The 21031-nt window shown below is 50.5% G+C and overlaps 2 protein-coding genes across 2 annotated transcripts in view; one reads left to right on the top strand and one right to left on the bottom strand.

Annotated features, from left to right (window-relative positions):
* The first annotated feature begins 662 nt into the window (after positions 1–662).
* Positions 663–5927, top strand: PHF13 (PHD finger protein 13). The gene is made up of 4 exons (XM_081921800.1): positions 663–840; positions 1700–1801; positions 2576–3086; positions 4055–5927. The coding sequence occupies exons 1-4, from the start codon at positions 802–804 to the stop codon at positions 4279–4281; spliced, it is 879 nt and encodes a 292-aa protein (XP_081777926.1). The 5' UTR covers positions 663–801; the 3' UTR covers positions 4282–5927.
* A 1798-nt stretch (positions 5928–7725) lies between these two features.
* Positions 7726–21031, bottom strand: part of DNAJC11 (DnaJ heat shock protein family (Hsp40) member C11) — a 55217-nt gene continuing 41911 nt past the window's right edge. Inside the window, exons 7-16 of the mRNA XM_081923658.1 lie at positions 20528–20601; positions 17364–17553; positions 16732–16817; positions 16276–16392; positions 14730–14885; positions 13937–14006; positions 12294–12351; positions 11435–11577; positions 10612–10741; positions 7726–9550 (exon numbers count right to left, since the gene is read on the bottom strand). Coding sequence (XP_081779784.1) covers positions 9525–9550; positions 10612–10741; positions 11435–11577; positions 12294–12351; positions 13937–14006; positions 14730–14885; positions 16276–16392; positions 16732–16817; positions 17364–17553; positions 20528–20601 — 1050 coding nt within the window. The 3' untranslated portion in view covers positions 7726–9524. The remainder of the gene's footprint in view (positions 9551–10611; positions 10742–11434; positions 11578–12293; positions 12352–13936; positions 14007–14729; positions 14886–16275; positions 16393–16731; positions 16818–17363; positions 17554–20527; positions 20602–21031) is intronic.

Raw genomic sequence — 21031 nt, 5'->3', positions numbered from 1 at the left:
AGTCTGGGAACTGTTCTGTGATTTTTATGACCAATCTCATGGTTGGCACATTCATACTAAATATGATTTTATCTAGCAACGTCTATGAACAGCTGATATATTTTGGTATAAACACTGTATGAACCGTGCACCCTACCATGGAACATATTTTAGGCTATTTGGCCTTTGCAAAGCGTTTTTTAAATTTTACCTTGCATTTTTACCCCTTTTGTTTTTATGACTGTTTATAATTTAGTTTGATGTTTTGTTTGTTGCATTTGCAAATCTTATTTTTTAAAGTTTATCGACACACACACCAATTACAGGGACCTCTGAAAGGGCTTCCCGTTATTGCGGAGTGTCCTGAAACTTAATGAATTGCGACCTCAGTTGTAAAAAACAAAAACCTTGCAAGACTTCCTGCGAACTTCCAGTGCCTCCCAAACCCCGACTGGGAAATTGCCTACCAGGATCCCTTAAAAGGTGCCAAGCTTCCGGGTGAGTGTCACAAGGCAGAAGCGAGCCAAGGGACTGACACGCGTCTACCCGTCCTCTCCCTTCTTCTCCGCCTCCTTGCTCTCCAGTGGGCGATCGCTCAGTGGAGAGCTAGGACTACGATTCCCGGCTTGCCATGCGAGCTGCGCAGGCGCAGTGTTGCCGCCAGACAAGGAGGCTCCTCCCCACTCGGACGGGCGGGGCGTGGCTTCGGCTCCCTCCCCCGTTGCCGGTCCCGGGAGGCGCCGCCGCCGCCGCTGTTGGCTTGCCGCCTCCTCCTCCTCCACCTCCTCGCTCGGTCCTCTGATCCCACCCAGCCTGCCAGCCATGGATTCGGACTCCTGCGCTTCCCCGCCGCCCCCCGAGGTGAGAAGAAGCCCCCCTTGCCCTCCCCCCAGTGATGGGGTACAAGGAGTCCCGCCCCCTCACAACCCCCCTACCCCATATATACCCCCCCAGAAGCCCCACTTTCTCCTCTCTCCCCTCCATCTCAGTTTCGGCCCCCCCCCGCTTTCTCTTCATCCTTCTCCAAGCCTTCTACCCGCCCCCAGCCCCAGTTCAGGACACCCCCATCCACCGCCCCCCCCCCCGCGCAGAACTGGGTCTCTCGCTTGAGGTTGGATGTACGTGGGTGGGAGAGGGGGAAGGCGTGGCAGAGTTGAGGGGGTGTCCGGAGATTCTTTTTTCTCCATTTAAATCTCACCCCCCCTCCTCCTCCAGCACACCTTTTCAAGCCTTCCTCGGCCACTGTTCTCCCCTCCCTTCTTTTAAGGGTGCGATCCTTCTCTGGTCCTTCACCAGCACCCTGGGGTGTGATTGCCCCCGCCGCCCAGGGCTGGTTGGGATCCGGCTTGCTGGGCAGCCGGTTGCTCCCTCCCCATGCCTGACCCCCACTCCTAATCCCAACAAAGAAGCAGGCTCCCCTCCAGAAGAAACCACCTCGCCCCCCCTCCACCGGGCATTGCCCACTTATTGTGATGGCAGGGGGTGGGGAATGGGCAAAAGTCTGCAGTGTGGCGCGGCGCTTTAAGGGGGTGCTTGCAAAAGTGGGGGTCCCCTCTCCTGCAGCTCCTCAGCCAGTCACCCCTCCCTTTAGCAAAGTTTTTCTCAACGGCCCCCCCCCCGCTTTTTCGCTCTCCGAGTGGCACCTCGCTGGCCCTGCCCTCTTCGAGTCCGTGGGTGACGCCCCTAGTGGTTACGCCCGCCTCTTCCTCCCTCCTTGCAGGATTTTTCTCCCGGATCCAAACGATGCCGCACGGTGGAGGACTTCAACAAGTTTTGCACATTCGTCTTGGCCTACGCGGGGTACATCCCCTACCCGCAAGAGGTATGGACGTCGGAGTGCGGGGTGGAGGCTGCCTTCGGTGCAGCTGGATAATCGGGGCGGGAGGGGAAGGGGCGGGCTCTGCTTCCCAAGATGCGGCTACGCTGCTGTGCAAGAGTAGGTGTTCTTTTCCCCCAAAGGCTTTCTGGGATTCGGGGCCCTGGCAGACTCCGGTTCGTTGGAGGGGGGGGGATTGTTTCTGGAGGGCAACGATCGGGGGAGCAAGCAGGGAAAGGTAATTTTGTGTGTGTGCGAGAATGCCTTTGCAAATGCTGCCCGGGGATTAGGATGCGTTTGTGGGATGAAGTGTCAGGAGGGGCTTTTTTGTTCTTGTGCAGATTGGCAGCCTTTGCCAACCTCTTGCCAGCCTTTACCAACCTCCAGAAATTTTGGACTACAATTCCCATCAGCCCCCATGGGCCATCATGTAGTCATACTGATGGGAGTTGTGGTCCGAAACCCCTGGATAGCCCCATGTTGGCTACACCTATATTGGTAGGGAAGTGGGAAAGGCTGATCTACAGCTCTTCTGTTTTGTCCTGTCCACCCTGAATGTCCAAACGGACCAGCTGTAGTGTCAAAATGAAGGCAAAACAGTGGAGATTCCTGCATTGCAAGGGGCTGGACTAGATGGCCTTTGGGGGGATCCCTTCCAACTTTGCAGTTTTGTGAAATGGTACAGGTGCAGTTTAAAACAATTGTTTGGGTGCTGGGCCCAGTTGCACCTTCCACTTAAAAGGCATGCAGCCTCTGTGAAACTGATTTCTCTTTCTGCAGGACGCTTCTGTGCGGAGTGCCCCCAGCCCCCCCAACAGCACCGGGGGCACCATCGACAGCGACAGTGGGGATGTGGGTGAAGCAGGGCTCCCCTCTGCCCTCTCCTTGTCCGGGAAAGCCCAGAAGAGCTTCAGCCAGCTGTCACATCGGAAAGCTTACACCTCCCTCTACCAATGGGCAAAGCCACAGGACTTCCTGCTGGGCAGGAAGAAAATGGGGCTCAGGAGGAAGAGGAAGCTGAAGCGGAGGGAGGTGCTGGGAGGGGAGGAGTCCTATGTGCAGGCGCCCACAAGCCCCTCTTCGGAAGGCGATGCCCACTCCTCCACGGGGCGCTGCTCGGCATGGGACTCGGACTCACTCTCCAGTGCCTCGTGCCCGCCAGCGGCCCCACCAGAGGCTCCGCGCCTGGTTCAGACAGTGGGCAAGCGCACCATCATCCGGCAGGGGAAACAGGTGGTGTTCCGCGACGAGGACGGCAGTGCAGATGACGAGGACATCATGGTGGATTCAGGTATGGAGCAGAGAGGCTCTCAAACAAAGCACTGTCTTTCTGCATCAGGCGGAAGGTTAAAAGCAGGGGAGCCATGAAGGCTGGATGAGCTCCAGCCAAAACTTGCAGAAAACATCTGAAGGGCACTAGCCTAGTGACTGCAATGCTGGTGGCACCACATGGGAGAGCTTTCTCGGTGGTGGCTCCCTTTACGTGGAACGCTTTGCCCTGTTCCCCTTTTGATTTGTGTTCTACTAGCAACCGAAAACTTTTTAAATGAGCTTTTTGATTCTCTTGCTGTTTCACGACCTGATTGCAAATATTGCCTTTTAACTACTTCAATCATTTGAGTTTTTAATGGCTGGCTCACTTCCGGCTTCATATTTATAAAACTACAAGAGCAATACCCTTGTGGAGGGGGAAAGCAGAGGTATAATTTTAAATAAGAATGTGTGTGTGTGTGTGTGTGTGTGTGTGTGTGTATATATATATATATATATATATATATATATATATATATATATATACACCGTATATATATATATTAAAAGGTTAGTGTATTAACAGTCCATTATTGACAGAACTCTCACCGCTATTAAAAAAACCAAACCAGTATTTTGAAATCATCATTGTGGTGTGACCAGTTGATGGCAACGAATTCTCTTGCCACAACAGATGAACTCCTTGGAGAGCCTGTGGGGGCCCTGCAGTTATTGCTGCCCTCCATCATCAAAGCAGCAGCAAGGGATGATGGGAGTTGTAGTCCAGAGCAGCTGGAGAACTACAAAAGAGTAGCCAAGCCCTTTTCTGTGTCTGCTGCAAGAATGTTGGGCTGACAAAAAGACACAAGACTGCTCCTTGAAAGGAGCATCCACCCACAAACAGGCTTCCCAGGTAGATGAATGCGGTTGTATTTGAGGACTGGTGATGTATCTGATGAGGGTCTCTTACCTGGAACTTGTTTCTCTCTCTTCCTCCCTGCCGCACAGATGACGATTCCTGGGACCTTGTGACCTGTTTCTGCATGAAACCCTTTGCCGGGCGCCCCATGATCGAGTGCAACGAGTGCCACACCTGGATCCACCTCTCCTGCGCAAAGATCCGCAAGTCCAACGTCCCAGAGATCTACGTCTGCCAGAAGTGTCGGGACTCCAAGTTCGACATCCGCCGCTCCAGCCGCTCCCGGATGGGGTCGCGCCGACACTTCCTGGATTAGCGGGGTGGGATTTTTTCCCCTAGCGCGTTTGAAACAAGCGGACTTGTCATGTGAAACATGAGACTCTGGTTGGTGGGGGACAAACCCAGCCACAAAGCAGGGAACATCCTCTTTGCGATGAAGGGAAGCGTCTCGAGGCACCCTCAAGGGCCTAAATCGCCACTGGAGAAGGACCCGATTCCGTGCCCCAAAGCAAGTCGAGGAAAAGGGGCATCACTAGGATGATAAGAGGAAATGGGGAAGCTGCCTGGTGTGCACCTCACTTTCCTTTCTTTCTGTTGTCCCAGGTATGAAAGTATGGCAGGACGAACTGCCTGATAGGTGCTGAGCGACTCCACCATCAGGGAAGGGGATGCAGCAGTTTGAGAGCTGGAGATGCCAGCAGCTGTTGCACCTCCACAGCGCAGCAGCAGCAGCAGCAGCAGCAGCAGATCCAGGATCTCTCTTAAGGGTTGTGTGAAAAAGGGTCGCCTTCCCCATCCAGTGGAGAGCCAATCCGAGGTCGCCTCAAAGTGAGACAGCCCGTGGCTGCTTCTTTAAAAGCCACCGTCAGTGGAGGAAGCCATCTGCTTGTGCAGGCAGGGAGAGGGAAGGGCAGCCATTTCTCTCCCTTTGAAGGATGGGCTCAATTCCTACTCTGACGGGCTCCTCCTTCTCTCAGGTCCAGGATGGGCTTCCCTTCACATTGGCTGGCTCTGTGTTTGTAAAGTGGGGAGCATGTAAAACACTTCTTCTGAGCTGATGGGGGTGGTAAGTCTTGGCACCTGGGGATGCTTCTATGCATTCAGCACAGAAGAGTCTTGCAAGCTGGGAAATGGGCGCAGAGATCTCAGGTTTAACAAGCCCAGTGGATTCCTGCCACCAGAGAGCTGATGCCTCCTTTGCAGGGACCAAATTGGCTTATTGCACAGATGTGAATCCTCAAGTGGATTCTCCCTTTGCATCGCTCTGAGCTGTCGACAGCAAGGAAATGTAGTTTTTGTGGGGAAGGAAGAGCAGCAGGCTCAACGGCGTGAGCAGCGCACCAAGTCTTACCCGAGTCTCAGCATGGACAAGTATTCCTTTGGGCACCTAATGTGGACTCTCATATGGTGGACTTGTGTTACAAGTGGTAATAGATGGGGGATTGAAACCCCTTAAGTCATTTACCCAGTTGGTTTGGTAGGGTTCCCATACTGCATTCTTCTGCCATGACTTTGTCCATTTATTAGAAGCAAGTATGAAGAACTTGATTCCTCTACACAGCAGGGTCTGCTTTCCCTCAGGCTCCCCCATTTGCCAAAGACAGTTCTTCTACAGAATGCCCCAGGCTGATGCTGTGATCACTTGGCAGCTTCAGCTACCATCTTGTGTTTTTGTTTTTTAAAAAAATGCCTGCAGAGTGAGACAAATCAGTGTAGGACATCTTGCGGTGGAGGAAACAACCAAGGAAGAAGTTTCCTGTGGAGCAAGCTTTCACTTGTATTTTGGCATTGAGCTCTAAGACCCAGTTTCAACCATTCTGCAATCAGGTGGTGTCTGGCAAGCCCAGTTAATTGGATTTTTCAGCAGAAGAATAAACATCTTGCATGTCTGTGAGTTCATCTTTGTGCAATCTCAGTTTGAGAGCTTTATTTTTTTTAATTAAAATTATTTGTATTATCGGATGAGGCTCCTTGTCTGTCTTTCTAGAAAAGAAGTAAAATCTTTAAATGGTGCACGGGTGACCCGTTTCGCTGCTCAGTAAGAGTGGAGGCAAAATCACTGCAAAGCACTGGGAGAAGGAGCTGGGAGGTGATGGGGTGGTGGTGGCAGCTTGAACATAGATAGCATCCTTTGGGCATGACTTGTGTAATAAATGTGAAAAATGCACTTCCCTTTACTTGGGACAGGTGGTAGTTCAGTGGTAGAGTGCTTGCTTTGCATGTAGAAAGTCCTCAGTTCAATCCCTGGCATCTCAGGTAGAGCTGGGTGCAGACAATCCTGAGCAAGCTGGACCAAGGTTCTGACTGGGCACACGGTTGCTTCTTATTTCTGAGTCTGGAGGAGCAATTCTGTGTCAACACCATTGAATTTCTATTCATTTAGCCCACCCAGTTTTCCACTACAATGCTCAAACCAGCAGAGAGCTTTGAATGCAGGTGATCAGGAATGTCTGGGGATCACGAACACCTGCAACCAGGGTCTCATTTTAGTGCTTAAGGCCCCAACTTTGGGGCTTCATCTCCAGTTACAAAAGGACTAGTCAGCCAAAGTCACAGCCATGGCTGATCAAAGTGCACCAACTGTCCAATGAAAGGATGCGGCTTTGTAGGTTTAAATCTTTAGGGAGGGATGTTTGGTCAGTGCCCGGAACAACCAATAGGAAACAGCCCCACCTCAAACACTTCATTCCAAACATTGTTAATATTTCTGCTTGATTTTAATGTAATTACAGGCAGAGCTGTTGGGGGAAGAGGACAGTAGTCTCCACTCAGATCACACTTCAGCCTCCGAACTTCTAGTGGCCTGAGAAGAGTCCCTATTGTTTTGGTATTTCCCTAACACACACACACACACACACTCCCTCTCACCCATATAAAGAATGATAATATCATCCCACCAGAGAGGGTTGTTGAGAAGGTAAGAGAATATGGGCGAAGTGAAACTGCTTTGCATCTGCAGAATGCCGGAAGTCTCCAATCTTGAGTTTCTTAAAAGCATTATTTGTAGCGAAGCCACTCTTGAGGTAATAACTCACCTTACAGGCTCAGAAACCTCCAAAAAGGGGCTTGGGAGTAAGGAGGTGGGGGCGGGCAGAGACCCACCGCAGTTAGGTAAGAGAGGGGTCATCCCCAAGCCAAAGGGCAACATCCCCCACAGCTGCCACCTTTCTTGAGGTTGATGGGATGGGGGCACATGACTAAAGGATTCCCTTAGGTAACAGGCTCAATTTATGGGCATGACCATGAATGCCAATAGCTATTAAGTTAAGCTTGTCACCAAATTCAGCTGAATAAAAGAGGGGGAGAGCACTGGTATGCCAGCTAAGAGCTATGAGCACCTGGAACACGAATGAGAAGAGCATCAAGCACCTGGGTGGCTCTTACAGCCACTTCCCCTCTAGTCTATGGGAGTGGAAGAAGCAGAGGAAATAGAAAATGCACACATTTCCAGACACCAACCATGGCTCCATCACCCTGATGGTGCCCTCTAGCAGCTGTTGGACTCCAACTCCCATCATCCCTTACCCCTGGCCATGCTGGCTGATGGGAGCTGAGAACCTGACAGCAGCTGGAAAGTAACAGGTTAGGGAAGACTGATCCCTTGTACAAAGCCTGTTGCAAGAAAGAATGACCGATTATGTCACCAGAAGGCACTACATTTAGCCTCTCTGAAGGATCAGAGTAAGCATGGCTGGCTGTACCTTTTGCCTCCTTGCCCGTTGGGAGGCTTCTGTGCCCCTGCTTTAAGTAGCCAACAGTCTGGAGAAAACGGGTCTCTTTTATTGTCCTTATTTGTTACAGGAGAAACCAGAGGCTCTGTCCTCATCAGCGGCTCATGCACTTTGCAAAATTTCCAGTCACACGAGGCAGGGGCTTTGGAAAGCGGGGAAGGATTGAAGCGGAGGGGTGCTCAGGCTGAGCTGGGTTCAAAAAGCAGAAGGTTCAAGTGGTTATTGTCAGTGTTAACTACCAGTGTTAATTCTAGCCCAATTCTGGTTCTTGAAGAGGCCAGGTCACAGATTTCTGAAACCAGAACTCACTGCGATCCAGGAATAAATACTATGACCATACAGTGTATTTCTCATTCCATCAGCTCTGAAGGAAGTTGGGATAACTGGCATGTGGAAAAAGAAATGGGGCAGTTGGGTAGGGGTGTCAACATGAATAAGGAGCTTTACTTGAGGGTACCATGGGTTAACCAAGGAGATAGATATTACCAGACCAGAACTTGGTTCAATGGAAGATGCGAGAGAAAAATAATTGTCCAATAAAACAACTGAGGAGCAGCAACACCTAATTTCAAGAGGAAAAGGGGGCAGGAGGGATGTAACAGGCTTCATGGAATAAGTTATCATTTTACTTAGGGTAAGAGCTGAGGTGGGGACAGATGGTGGGGGTATATGATCTGGATCCAAATGAGTGGGGCGAATCCAGTTATACAAACAAATAAAGTGGCGCAGGGGATGCACCACACTGTCTGTGTGTGTTTCAGGAACCAGCAGTTACGACGAAAGGCTTGTTTTGGCATTCAACACCCCCAGGGATCCTACATAAATGTCATCAAGGAAGGTGTTCCAAGGACTAACAGAGAGGCAACTCCAGCCTCCTCTCTTCGTGTTTGTAAAAGGAGCTCTACACTGCCACCAGGGACAGAGGGCCAAAAATGGGACTCCTGCAACCTCTCCGTTGCTTTCTTGCAGCACAAGAACACCCCTGGTCTGCGGTGGGAGCAATCTTCCATCGAGAATGCTATTGCCTCTGATTTGGCACTCACTTGGGCCTCCCACTCCTATCTCCCCACCCTGCCTCCATCCGCACGACGCCTTGTGTACATCAAAACGCTTATGGCGACTTTTACTCCTTTTCCGGGCCAGCTTCTTGCTGTGCTTGGAACAAAGACAAGCTGACAGGGAAACAGTTCCTCTTAGTGTATCATATTATATCAACTGCTAGAGAGAGAGAGATGATGATAGACAGGAAGATTCAAACGTGTTAAAAGAAAGGCTTACAAATTTCCCAAAGTGCATTTTGATTTCGGAACGTGGATATGAGCACCGTGTTCTTTGCATTGCCAAGCAGCCGCAAGGGTCTGTGCGGAGGAGGCTCGCTCCTTCACCTGACGTAGCCCGCACCCCCTCCACTTCCTGCAAGAATAAAATCGACACCTCACCCGCCCCGCCCCCCATTGCCCACCTGCCCCAAGGCTCCCCCTGCTGAAGAGGACACTGGTTGCTGCAGGGGAAAGGGGGGTTACTAGTCTGCAGCCCGCCCCCTTGCGTTGACAGGGGCAGGCTGGAAATGCTGGCCATCGTCAGCTGTGCCAGTCAAGCAACAGCCCCAAATGCAGGGTCTGGGTGCCACTGTCTCGTTAGAGCAGATTCCTCTCATTTTGTCCCACAATGTTACGTTGGGTGTCAAACCACCTTCTTCCACGCCAATCAGGAAATAAGTTGCATCCCCACTCGTCTGAAGACGTCATCAAATCCAGGGAGGAAAGATGGTGCCATATCCGCTGGCTCCTGGGCACAGAACTCAGCACCTGCCCTCTTCCCCACCAGATTAGCTGTCCGCATCAATCCGGTGAGCTGTGGGGGTAGCAAAAAAAAGGGGGGGGAGGAGAGGGGAGACTGTTTTATAGAGGCTGAGGTCAAGGCAAACTTGCTAAAGAGCCACCACTGAGAGAGGTGTAAAGACACTTTTTAAAATAAGCAGTGGGCAACAGTGGGTTCACCCCCAGGAGACCCACATTGTGCTCCTCCCACCCCTGTAAAGTACCTCCTGCAAAATGGCAAAGGAGAGCATGAAGCAGCCTGCCTCCAGCCCTACGCAGCATGCTACCATCCACGGGGGAAACTGGCAGGGAGGCCCCCAATCCAAAATCCTGACACGGAAATCAATTTTGTGGGCCATGGCTCTAAGCTATAATAGCTGCAAAGTTGGGGATTCTGAAAATCTGGGTTTACCCTGCCCTGCTGCAGCCATGTACATAGGGGCATGAAGAAGCCTCCAGAGGCGCAGGACAGGACTGCCATTCCTTTAGGAGCCAGAAGCTGCTCCCCAAACCAGCAGGAGTCACACTGGAGCTGGCTAGTCATCTCTGGGCACTCAGGATAGGCCTCATCCTATAGATGTGCAATATTTCTGCCGCCTTGGGGACTAGAAGCTTCCTCTCTACTTTGTTGATTTTATCAACTTTAAATTATTATTAACTTTAATTTGCTACTCAAGCTATTACTTGTCCTCCACCAGCAGGCCCCACGGTGAGTTACAACAATTTCATTTTTTAAAAAAAGAGTTAAACCAGTCCCAGGAATATCTCCAGTGTCAAAGACCAAGGTACAAGAGGTGGGTCATTTGAAAATGAAGTCAGGTTTAAGGGATTCTGTGTGCATACTCGTAGTCATGCTTAAATTGCTGGAGGAAAGTCTTGAGATTCATGCCTTGGCTCCATGCAACAAGGAGGCGGGAGTGAAATTTGGAGAGGTGTGTGTCATCGTCATCCCCCTGACCCCATGAGTCCTTGCAAATGCAATCTTCCCATCCCCTGCCCATGTGGCAGCTCCTCAGTGGAAGGGCAATGGATACTTTTACCAGGTCTGTAGAAGGGCTGGAAGCGGAAGCAGCAGACCAGGGCTTTGCTACTTACACTGCTTTGGTATCCGAAGGGCCTCGTTGTCGCCAGACATCACTTGATGCAGGACTCCTCGGAACTGGTAGAGGACTTTCAGGCTCTTATCTTCCCCGACACAAGGGTCGTAGAACCCAGGCAGACCGGCCTGCAAAGGGGAACAGTCACGCTGAGTCAAGGAGAAGGGCGGTTATACAGATCTGATCTTTAAGTGACTGGTTGGGGCCCATCTTGAAACCTCCTGCCATTGGAAAACTTTGGATGGAAAAGTTTAACGCTTGGATATGGCCACTAGCTTTGAATGATAAATTGACTCAGGAATGCAAGAGGGCCAGGGGAGAAACACATGAAGGCAACTTTGCAGCAGTCTGGTGCCAGTTTATCTCTTCTAGAAACCTTAACAATAGATCAATTTTACCGCCATCTAATCACCTAATCATCTAATTCCTTGAGTTCAGTTGAGTCTTTTGATGCAGCTTAGTTGGCAGTTCTTCCTCTACTTGGTATTTGCTGTGTTTGGTGCTGTTTTTAACCCCTTTATGTTAAAAATTCCAATAAAAATGTGATTACAAAAAAAGGAAGAGATGGTGATGGTTGTGCAGAAGTATCCACAGTGTGTAAGGGCTAGTGCACTTGTGTGCGCGCACACACACACCACAGAACCATTGTGAAGCTTGGCTTCTGTACCCTACTGGAAGTCCAACCAAAGGTTTACAAATCTCACCTCGTGATCGCACGGTTTGGGCTGACAACCACCCCAACGTGCCCTCAGGAATGGAACAGGTGAGTTGTGTGGGCTAATCTGCTTCCCCACCTCCCTGCACACTGGCCTCCTCCTTACCTTGGATGCTTCTGTAAGGATGAGCTTGGAGTCTTTCACCAGGCACTGCAAGGGCACAGTCACGTCTATGACCTTCACCTTCTCGTTCCTCCTGCTCTGGTCGTTGACGAATTTCCCGTACCAGGCATTCACCACTATCAGGCCTGCATTGTTAACGAGAAGAAACTGTTGATGCAGAGGACACTTTCAGGAAACAGGGGAGCGCCCCCCGCCCAGGCAAGTAGAGGGAGAGAGAAAAAGAGAGGTCTGCCCAGGCCTCTCACTACATAAAATCAAAACAGATAAGCACACAAATCCCTCCACTGGGATAGAGGCTCCCCTTTTGAGATGCCATATATTCTTCCACTTTAGAGGCTAGGACCTTGATTTATTTTTTAAAGAACTACTGAGGTTCTTGGGTTGCTGATTTCTGCAACTAGTACCAAACCCTGAGCTCGCACAGTACAATAATAGGAGCAAGCTGTAGCTCAGCTTCATCCATGCCAATGGGAATAAGCTCTTCAGGGATTCAGATGTTGGTCTTTTTTCTGCCCCTACCCCAGAGATGTCAAAGTATGAACCTGAGACCTTCTGCATGCAAAGCAGGCGCTCCACCATGGCTCACCCGCCACCCATATGGGATGGATATGCCCTTGCAGATAAACTAGAACCAATGGGGTATTCCAGAATCATTAAAGCAAATGTTCTGGGGCACAACCTCTTCCCACTTAGTGTTTCCTGTTCTAACTCGATGACTAAAGCCCCATAAGAGCAGTAAGCAACACAGTAGCATTTACGAACCCAAACAGAAGTGTGCAACCACCTCAAATGGCTGCAGGGCAGACTTGGGTGGAAGAAAAGTGAAATCAGTACTCCTTACCCATCCTGGCTTCTTCGGTCTCAATAATTCTACGGACAGATTCCTGCATCAGCCGCACCTAAGCAAGGGGACAGACCAGGATTCGGCATCAAAAGAAGGCGGCTTATTTATTGTGTTTGCAAATATTCTTAAAGGGAAAAAGGAGCAGGAGGCGGCCTTTATAGGGACTGCACTTATGTAAAACCAACATGTGAGCCAAGAATGGTCTAAGCTCTGCATCTTCCATCACAGGAGGCTGCCCTCCAACTCTTGGAAAGTAACAGGGATGGCGGACCTTTGGACATTCTGGGGTTGGTTTTATGTGTGAGAACACCTGATAGGGGAGCCCCAAGACTGTGTTGCTCAGAGACATAGAGGCAAAGTGGGAGCTGCAGCAGTAGGACAATCAAGCGCAAGACCCAACTCCTCTCTGGGAACCTCATAAAAACAAGACCGGAGGGAAGGGCCAAGGCTTGAGGGTGTGTTCTCCTTCAACACACTATGCTACAAGGAGCACAAGGAGGAATAGGATGTAAGCAAGAGCAAGGCTTGCTCAGCAGCTGCAGAGATTTTGCTGCCTACATGCTCCCAAGCATAACTTTGCAAGCACTAGAAACATGTTTCACAGAGAGAGGTGAATTTCTGCACTTGTGTGTGGAATTGCATCACACTCGCAATTTCTCCAGGGTTGCAGGATGAGGTGTTCTCCAAAAAGCGGTGCCAGGTTCTCTCGCCTGCCTCTGATCTGGAAGGCCTCCTTACCACATGCGATTGGAGCCTGTCATTGTAACTCAGCCAGGAGGGATGCGCACTCTGCAGCCTGCCCAGAGGCACTTGGATCGATTCTCCCTGCACTCCTGTCTGGATGCTGGCACTGCCCAGAGGTGACCAGGCAAAGTCTCTCTCTCTCTCTCTCTCTCTCTCTCTCTCTCTCTCTCTCTCTTTTTTTTTTTTTCAGCCTCGATAATGGAGATTTGTTGTAACAAGAAATGCATTAGCAAGAGCTAGATTTACTAGTGGCCTTGTAGATGCTTGTCATCAAGAGGCAGGGTCAAAATACCTGAAATAAGTGAGAACCTTAGACATTGAATGAGACCAAGGTGGAAACATCTAGCTCACTACTGTGCATCTCATAAGACATCACTTGGAAGCGCACATACCAGGTGAAGGAGGCAAATGACAAATAAAAAGATGTCAGGTACTAAACCTGGGACATGTAAAGCATATGATCTATGAGAGACATGGCCCTGGTCCCCAAAACTGGCTACAGTCACACTCTTGCTCGTGTTCTATTTTTGAAAACACACACATACTCTCTCTCTCTACAGTAAAGGCAGGCGATGAGGCAATTAAAACAGACTCAGTTACATAAAAACCTGATTAAAAACAAAATAAACCCAACGCTTTCAAAAATGAAGACAGCCAAGAGCGACAGTGAAAAATTGTGAGAGGGCTCCGCAAAACTCACAAGGGTGAGTTAGGAAGCAGCAACTCACCAGACCTCCTCAAACACCCACCCACACTGTATTTTCAGTTGTCAGAGTGATTTTTGAAGGGAAGAAAAGCCCTTGAGATGAAGCCCAGATCAATTATTCCAAGGAGGAAGTGCACAGAGACCCCTAAATTATCCAGGAACAGGGAAGGAAGCAAGACTTGAGACTCACTGCGGCTTCTGCTTCCTGTTTCTTCTGGAAAGTGTCGCTAGCCGTGCTCTCCCGCTGCTTCTCCAATTCTCTAACGTTCAGACAGGGGAGAGGAAAGAAGACGGTTTCATTGTAGTCTGGGCACCTGCCTCCCTTCCCACTTTCCCCCAACCAATTCCCTGAGAGAAGCAGCCATGCAGCACGAAGGCTGGGCCAGCTAGTGCATTAAGGATGGCAGAGAGACAGAACAACCTGACTCATGCAAGTCAAGCCCAGTAAAATGAGCAGGAGCTAGACAGGAACACTGCTTACTTCTCTGCTGCTCTTGCAAGTATCAAGGGCCCCCAAAGCAGGAGGGCTTCCCAATGATGATGGGTTGCATCTCATGTTAATTGGCGAGAGAAGGAAGGTGTCCTTTGGAAAGTTTTCTAGGCAAGTCACAGAAATACCCGCTTTGCAGCCCAGAGTCTGGCTCCTTCTTCTCGCTCCAAAAATCCCCCCACCCTTACAGGAGAGCTCTGTGGAAAAGAGCAGGAGGGTGTTCCCCCCACCCTCTGCCAAACCACCACCCCTGCTTCCCCCACAGTGGCCGGCCAGAAACCTCCAGAAGGACCACAAGCAGGCCTGGAATGCTACAAACCTCGCTTGCTGCCCCACCTCCGGCAGCTTGTTTCCAGAGATGTACTGCCTCTGATGTACATACTTGGCAGCCCTCTCCTCCATCACCAGCTGCCTTTGCTGTGCTGTGCCCTGCAGGTCAGTCCCACCTCTATCCTCCCCCAGTGAATGTTGGGAATGCTTTCGGGGCACTCACTTCTCCTTCTGCGCCCTCAGGTAGGGCCTGATGATGAGCCTGTGCATGGCGAAGTAGATGACGAGGGGCCCCGCCGTGGCGTAGAAGACCGCGCTGGGCAGCAGCTGGTCCGTCAAGTGGATGGGGAAGAAGTAGGTCTGGCTGGCTCGGTTCAGCCTGAGATGTAGGGGAAAGAAGAGCAGTTAGCTGGCAAGGCAGGCCCAGAGAACCTGCAGGAGCCAATACACAAGGGGCCAGGGGAGGGAAAGAGAGAGTGTGCCTGACTCTCTGGTTCCGTGTCCTGCTCAATCATTTGCTGCCAGGTGGCAATGGGACTTTGGTGACCCTGGTGTGGCAAGGGGTGCCTTGAGCAGCAGGAGGCCCACAGCCAGAACTCTAGAGCAGGAAGAGGAGGGCCCCAAACCTGCTGGGGCCCACCTAGATGACACACGTCTGCCCAGGCACACAAATTTAAGGCAATCCCTCCTCCATGTTTCATTACTCAAGGCTGCTGAGCTCTTTTATCAGGGGGGCGGGAAGAGAGCGAGAGACAGGCTCTGAAGTCCGATCACTGATCTTCCCGCTTTTCCCAGGCCGTTCTGCTGTGTTCTGGAGCCCTCTGCTGGCAAAACTGAAACATGCCAACCAGAATGATAGCGGCACACGTTGTGATCAGTGTCTCCAGCAGACACAGCTTTAACAGGTGTCTGGCTGTTAGACATACTGTGTTGTCCCGAAGATGAACTTGCTCCAGAAGCTGTGCTGACACCATGTGAGTACTCAACATAACCCTACAATTCACTGGAAGTAGCTATAGCTCATGTATGTTTACAAATGCCTGCTTTGATATCCTATCTGGCCTAGCTTTCATGGTACCCCTATCTGTGGGAACTGGGATGTTGGGCTCAGAGCCCAGAAGAGGAACCCTGTAATGTTCTGGGTGCCTACCACCTGCACTCCTGGTCAGTTGGCTGACGTAAACTGCCTTAGTGTATAAAACAATGTATGTGCTTTAGGCTGGGTGTAGACAGTCCATCATCGGACAAGCCACCTCCTTGCTGTGGAGGCTACTTGCTGTAGCGTCCATCCCACAGCAAAGGGGGGAACTGACAGGCTGCTTCTCACTGTAGGTCTATTTCTCCTCTTTAATAAGGCATTAGAACTGATCTTCCCTGGCACTTCTGCAAATCTTGAACTCCTAGAGCCCTCCTCTGGCTCTACGGCCTGGGTGCAGGTCAACACACAAATGTAGTGTGTTCATTCTGAACTACTAGTCCCTTGGAGGGGTGAGGCCCAGGGGCTTGAGGAGCTCACAGTGGGCATCGTGCTGAGAAGTGGGACTTGGCAAGGGGGCCCAGGCATGCCAACCCTTACATGCGGCTCAGTCCAGTGGCTTTCTATGAAGTCCCTTGGCAAGTACCAGCAGCAAAACGCAAGACCAGAGGCAGGAGGAGCTGCTCCCTAGAGCAACCTTCGCCAACCTGGTGCTGATGACTGCTGCTGTCCAGGGCAGCCAGAGTGCACCAGTCTGTGAAAAGCAGCCGCAGAACTCAGGCTGCCAACTCACTTGATTTTCAAAGAGACTCCCTGGGGTACACCCACACTGACGGTGGCTCCAAGGACGCTGTGCCGGGAGATTTTCCGCTCCGCCCCATATTCCACGATGGTCCCAAAGAAACCAGCTCTGAAACAAAAGCATTTGGGTAAGCAGAGGGACAGGCTCTGCCTCTCGGGATCACCGGATCTCATCTTCTGCATACCTTGCCAGCTCACCCCCTTGCCTGATAGGTCTCCCTTCCCCTCCAGAAAGGAAGAGGCACTGAGGCAGCACCTGGCATGCCTGCTACATTTGGTTTCCAGATGGTGAGCACTGCAGCTGCAGAAGGATGCCAGCCTCTTGCCCACGCATCCTTAAAGCAACCATTGCAAGAGGCTGACTCCCTTGCACAAACCCCTATGCCAAAAGCTGCCTCCTGCCTGCTAGTTATACCTGCCAGGGGCAACCCTCTGGGCTGGGACTTACTTGAGAGATCCTTTCACTCGCGTCTGATCCTCGTCCTGAAACTTGTGCTGGTAACTGACCATCATGAAGGAGTGAGGGATGCCCAGCTGTGGCATGAGAGAAACAGGAAGGTCAGTCAACCCTCTTCCTTGCTTTGCTTCTGTCTCCCTCGCATTCACACACATATGCCAACACACTTCCTTTCCCTTGCCTACTGGTGGTAGATCCCAGACGGACAAAAGGGAGCCACTTCTCCATACTATGCCTAATTCATTCATGCAACTCACTGTCAAGAGACGCAGTCGTGGTTTAGGTAACTTTATAGGCAGACCGGTCCATTTCATGCAGTAGGGTAGGGTTGTTCACAATAGCTATACATGGCCATGTTCAGAGACCATGCTGTGGAGCATGGCTCAGGTATAAACAGTTGGGTGGCCCACACAGATTCCTCGGGAGTGGATGAAGCCTCATCCTCCTCTTAACCCCCAGTCACAGGCCAGCCACTAGATCCAAAGAGGCGACTTATCAATTCAAGTCGCTCCACTTCAACTCAAAAGACTCCCTGAGTTGCCAGCACAGGTCTCCTCCACCCTCAAAGAGCAGACAGCCATTGCAAAGAACAGCTGAAGCCAAAGGAAGGAGGGCCACCCTACCTGAAACGCCATCGTGAAGTGGCTGGTTTTGGTGTCCCGGACGATGCTTGTATTCATTGCTGACTGAATGCCCCAGCGCCACTGCAAGTAGCCCATGGTGTTCTTGTCCAGGTTCCTTGCCAGGACGGTCGTTAGGCCCGGGCGGATCCCTCGGGAGGAGAACTGCAGTGCACAGTTTGTCGTGACGAAGCTGCGAACAGGGGGATGGTAGGAAGAGGCTTAGAAGGAAAATCTTCTCAGTGAAACTGAAAGGTTTTCCCCTCTCCTGGGAAACTGCTGCTCTCCTTTAGGCAACTGCTGCTTAAGAGGAGCCTCTCTCCCCAGCTACACACTGCTCCCTAGCTATAGCCACATCCATTCCCTTTTTAAGGCCAGGAGAGCTTGAGGTGTGCAGCAGACAGGTTATCCCAGCTTCAGTTAGAGCGTCCGACTTACAGATGGACATGCACACCTCCTCCTCCTCCAGCAACATCTCTTGGGAGTTGGAAAAGGAGAAGAGGTGGATTATCAGCTTGGGATTCTGGAAGCTGCTCAAAGCTCCGTCATGCATTGATGTGTACATAGATCCCCGCACACCAAACCAAGCTGCCCTGTTCTCCTCAGGGGCAAAACGTAAGCCAACAGCACACTCTCTGCCTCTGCTCTCTAGGAAATGTGCTGGGCCTGAAGAATGGAGTCAGCTGCATGCTATGCCAAGGACACATTGACCAGCTGAAGGGTATGGGTCGGCTCTGCCAGAGTCAACCCACAGGGCAACAGGGCCCTATCCATTCCAACTGCTGCATGCCCACACAACACATGCCAGGAATGAAACAGGAACGAGCAGCAGTTACTGGCCCCCGTGTTGCAGTTCACTATTGCATTACCCTTACTTCTGCTAGCCCAGGCATGTACCGTCATTTCTGCTGACACCTGTAGATCTAGGAAATGCGTGGAGTCATTTATTAGCTGGCCACTGGTCTGTGGCAGAGCACAGGTGTTGCAGGCCAGTCCCTGGTGTTATAAGAATTCTAAGGTCTCAGATATAGAATAAATGTTCATAAATGTACAAGGCCAACACGCATACTTAAGTATGTAAACCATGTGTCTGAAATAGTACAGAAGAGCAATCCTGAAGCCATTTTGACTCTCCCAGATTGACCTCAAATATTTCTCTGCAAGAAGGAAGGAAATGGGAAAAGCTTTCCAATTGTCTTTGGATTGTAGGGGCTAACACCTCCCTGCAAATACAGTCTGGCAAGTATCTGCTAGGCTGAGCAAACTATATTTGTAAGAAATTCAGGATTCAATATTGGTAAGAGATAAAGGAACTAAAGTATTTACCATCTCAAAGGAATGGTCAGGCTACTCAGAAAATGCAATCAAGTAAGGCATTATCAGGTATCCTGGCAGACAGGAGTTAAGCAACACTCTCAGATTTCTGCTGGAGACTGCCTCCTTCTGTGATGTATGTATAATGTTTAGGAGGGTGGTCTTGGGCTTTCAAGAGGCTTTGAAAAAAGTCTTTACAGGGGCGTGTACACCATTGTTTAGGGTTCTCCTCCGTCCTGCATGTGGTGAGTGGTGACCCTGTTGTAACAGTTTATTTCCTTTAATAAAGATCAGGCTTACTAACTGCCTTTCCTTTCAATATACTCTGGTTGGCCTCTGCTTTCTCTCTGACCGATAGAGATCTCCTGAGGGACTCTCTATGGGCTCTAGATACCCCATAAGGGAATTAAGAGGTATTTTCTTATAACACTGGCAGCTCCAGGCCAAAGACCCCAGACAGCTGCTGCCCATCAATGATGACAGCACTGGGCATCTTTGGATCAGCGCGATAGTTGGGCCTGCCCTTGCTGCCCACTAGGAACTGAACTGGAAGCTGTCAAAAGCGGCAACTTTTCCAATATTTCCTTTTGGAAAGATCTGAGCTAAGGCAGAAGCAAAGGCCATCTTCTGGCCACAGAGGGATATTGCACCCCAGTAAAGAAGAGGCTCTTGACGATGGACAAGCAGGATTCAAGGGCAAGCGCACTCTCCCCTCCTGCCGTTTCCAGCAACTGGAATTCAGAAGCATTTATTATCTCCAACCGTGAAGGCAGAGCAGAGCCATTGATCCAAGTTTAGTCCTAACCTGCAAGCCACTTTGAATATTTTAAATTTCCTGTGTAAGCTTTTCTCTTTCCCATACTAGACTCCCTTCTTTTTGCATTTTCCCATCTCTCACCTCTAACAAACAAAATGACAAATGGAGGGTCAAGGAAAATCCAGCCGGAACAGAAATACAGCGGAATAAACATGGGCGAGAAATTCAGGGATCCCTCTCTTTGGTAGTTGGCGCTAACTCCCGGGGGTTCCTGGCAGGGGAAATGGGGCTGGGGCTCAAGCAACACAAGCGGCAACATGGTGACCCCTGCTGTCTCTCCCAAGTTCAATTTGTGCTTGGGGAGAGTTCATACAGCCGGGGGGGGGGAGGTTTCCCTACTAATATTGACTTGTCGTTTTGATAAAGAGAGAATGAAAGAAGAGGGAGAGACACTTGATCCTCTTTCCTGCCTTTTCCAAACTGTAGGGCCTATGAGAGGCAGCTGCCTGTCTCACTGGAAGACCAGGGACACTTTGCAGGCACCTGCTCCCGTTTCAAGACTATACTTTGTGGCATCGGCTGAAAAGCACTTTCATATGGAGATGCTAGATGGACCTTGGATCCACCATGGGCCTCTTTCACAAGAAAGAACTTAATACAGCAAACGATTCTACATCTCTGAGTCCCTAGGTTTGGCATGGTGACATTATTTACATTTCAGCCTGCCATGTATTTTCTGAGAGACACCAGGGCCCTGAAAGAAAAGGTAACCATATGATCGAAAACTGGCTTCCTACTGGTTTCAGACTCTGAATGGCACTGTGGGTGGTTAATATCAGTGCCACTGTGTATGTTGGCTGGTTGCCTGTAGATGGAAGAGACACATAGAGATAGTGATGAATAATTGGTTGCATATTCTGTTTTTTAAGGTTTGATGTTCGGTTGTATTTTTATATATGCTGTAAGCTGTCCAAAGTGGTTGGGGAAACCCAACCAGATGGGTGGGATATAAATAAGATAAAGATAATAACATCACAAATCGGTCCTGTTCCTTCTAGGAGTGGGAGGTTGTCCTCCACCCCTTTCTAAGTCTTACCATCTTTGTGTAAGATTCCGAAACACCTTCAGGCCAAACAAAGGCCCCTGGAGGTCTCCAGCTCCGAACTCTATCTGCACAAAAAGAAGACGGACAAGAGTTAGGAAGCAACAGCTACAGAGGTGAGATCAGTGTGACTCAGTTAAGCTCTGGTGCTGGTCAGAGATCTCACTCTCATGAGCTGCCCACAGCCCTTCACCTGTACAAGCTGCCTTTAACTATTCCTCTATGGCAGCTACTCAGATTGCCTGGACAGGCACTGGAGTGCATGGCCAGGGAGAGGAGGCAGGTGGTGCTTCCTCCCCTGGAACACAGCAGTGCTCACAGCAGGAAATTAACTGTGCAAGTCCACATGGTAGCCTAGTCCAGCACAGCGACATTGCCCAGCTTCGAGAGAGTGAACAAAAGAGGGCTCTGGGTGCCCTAAAATAGGAAAATCAGTGACCTCCCACCAACAAGGAAGGCAGAGAAAGAGGTGCAGCAGCAGCAGTCTGGAAGGCTCAA

Source organism: Podarcis melisellensis, assembly GCF_964234715.1.
Source record: "Podarcis melisellensis genome assembly, chromosome: 8".
Lineage (NCBI taxonomy): Eukaryota > Metazoa > Chordata > Lepidosauria > Squamata > Lacertidae > Podarcis > Podarcis melisellensis.
This window is presented reverse-complemented; position numbering and strand designations above follow the sequence as displayed.

Bases quoted from the DNA above. Each gene is read 5' to 3' on its own strand.
- PHF13 (XM_081921800.1), top strand. From the start codon at position 802: ATGGATTCGGACTCCTGCGCTTCCCCGCCGCCCCCCGAG. The intron at 841-1,699 runs GTGAGAAGAAGC...CCCTCCTTGCAG, and splicing joins CTTCCCCGCCGCCCCCCGAG to GATTTTTCTCCCGGATCCAA. The intron at 1,802-2,575 runs GTATGGACGTCG...CTCTTTCTGCAG, and splicing joins ACATCCCCTACCCGCAAGAG to GACGCTTCTGTGCGGAGTGC.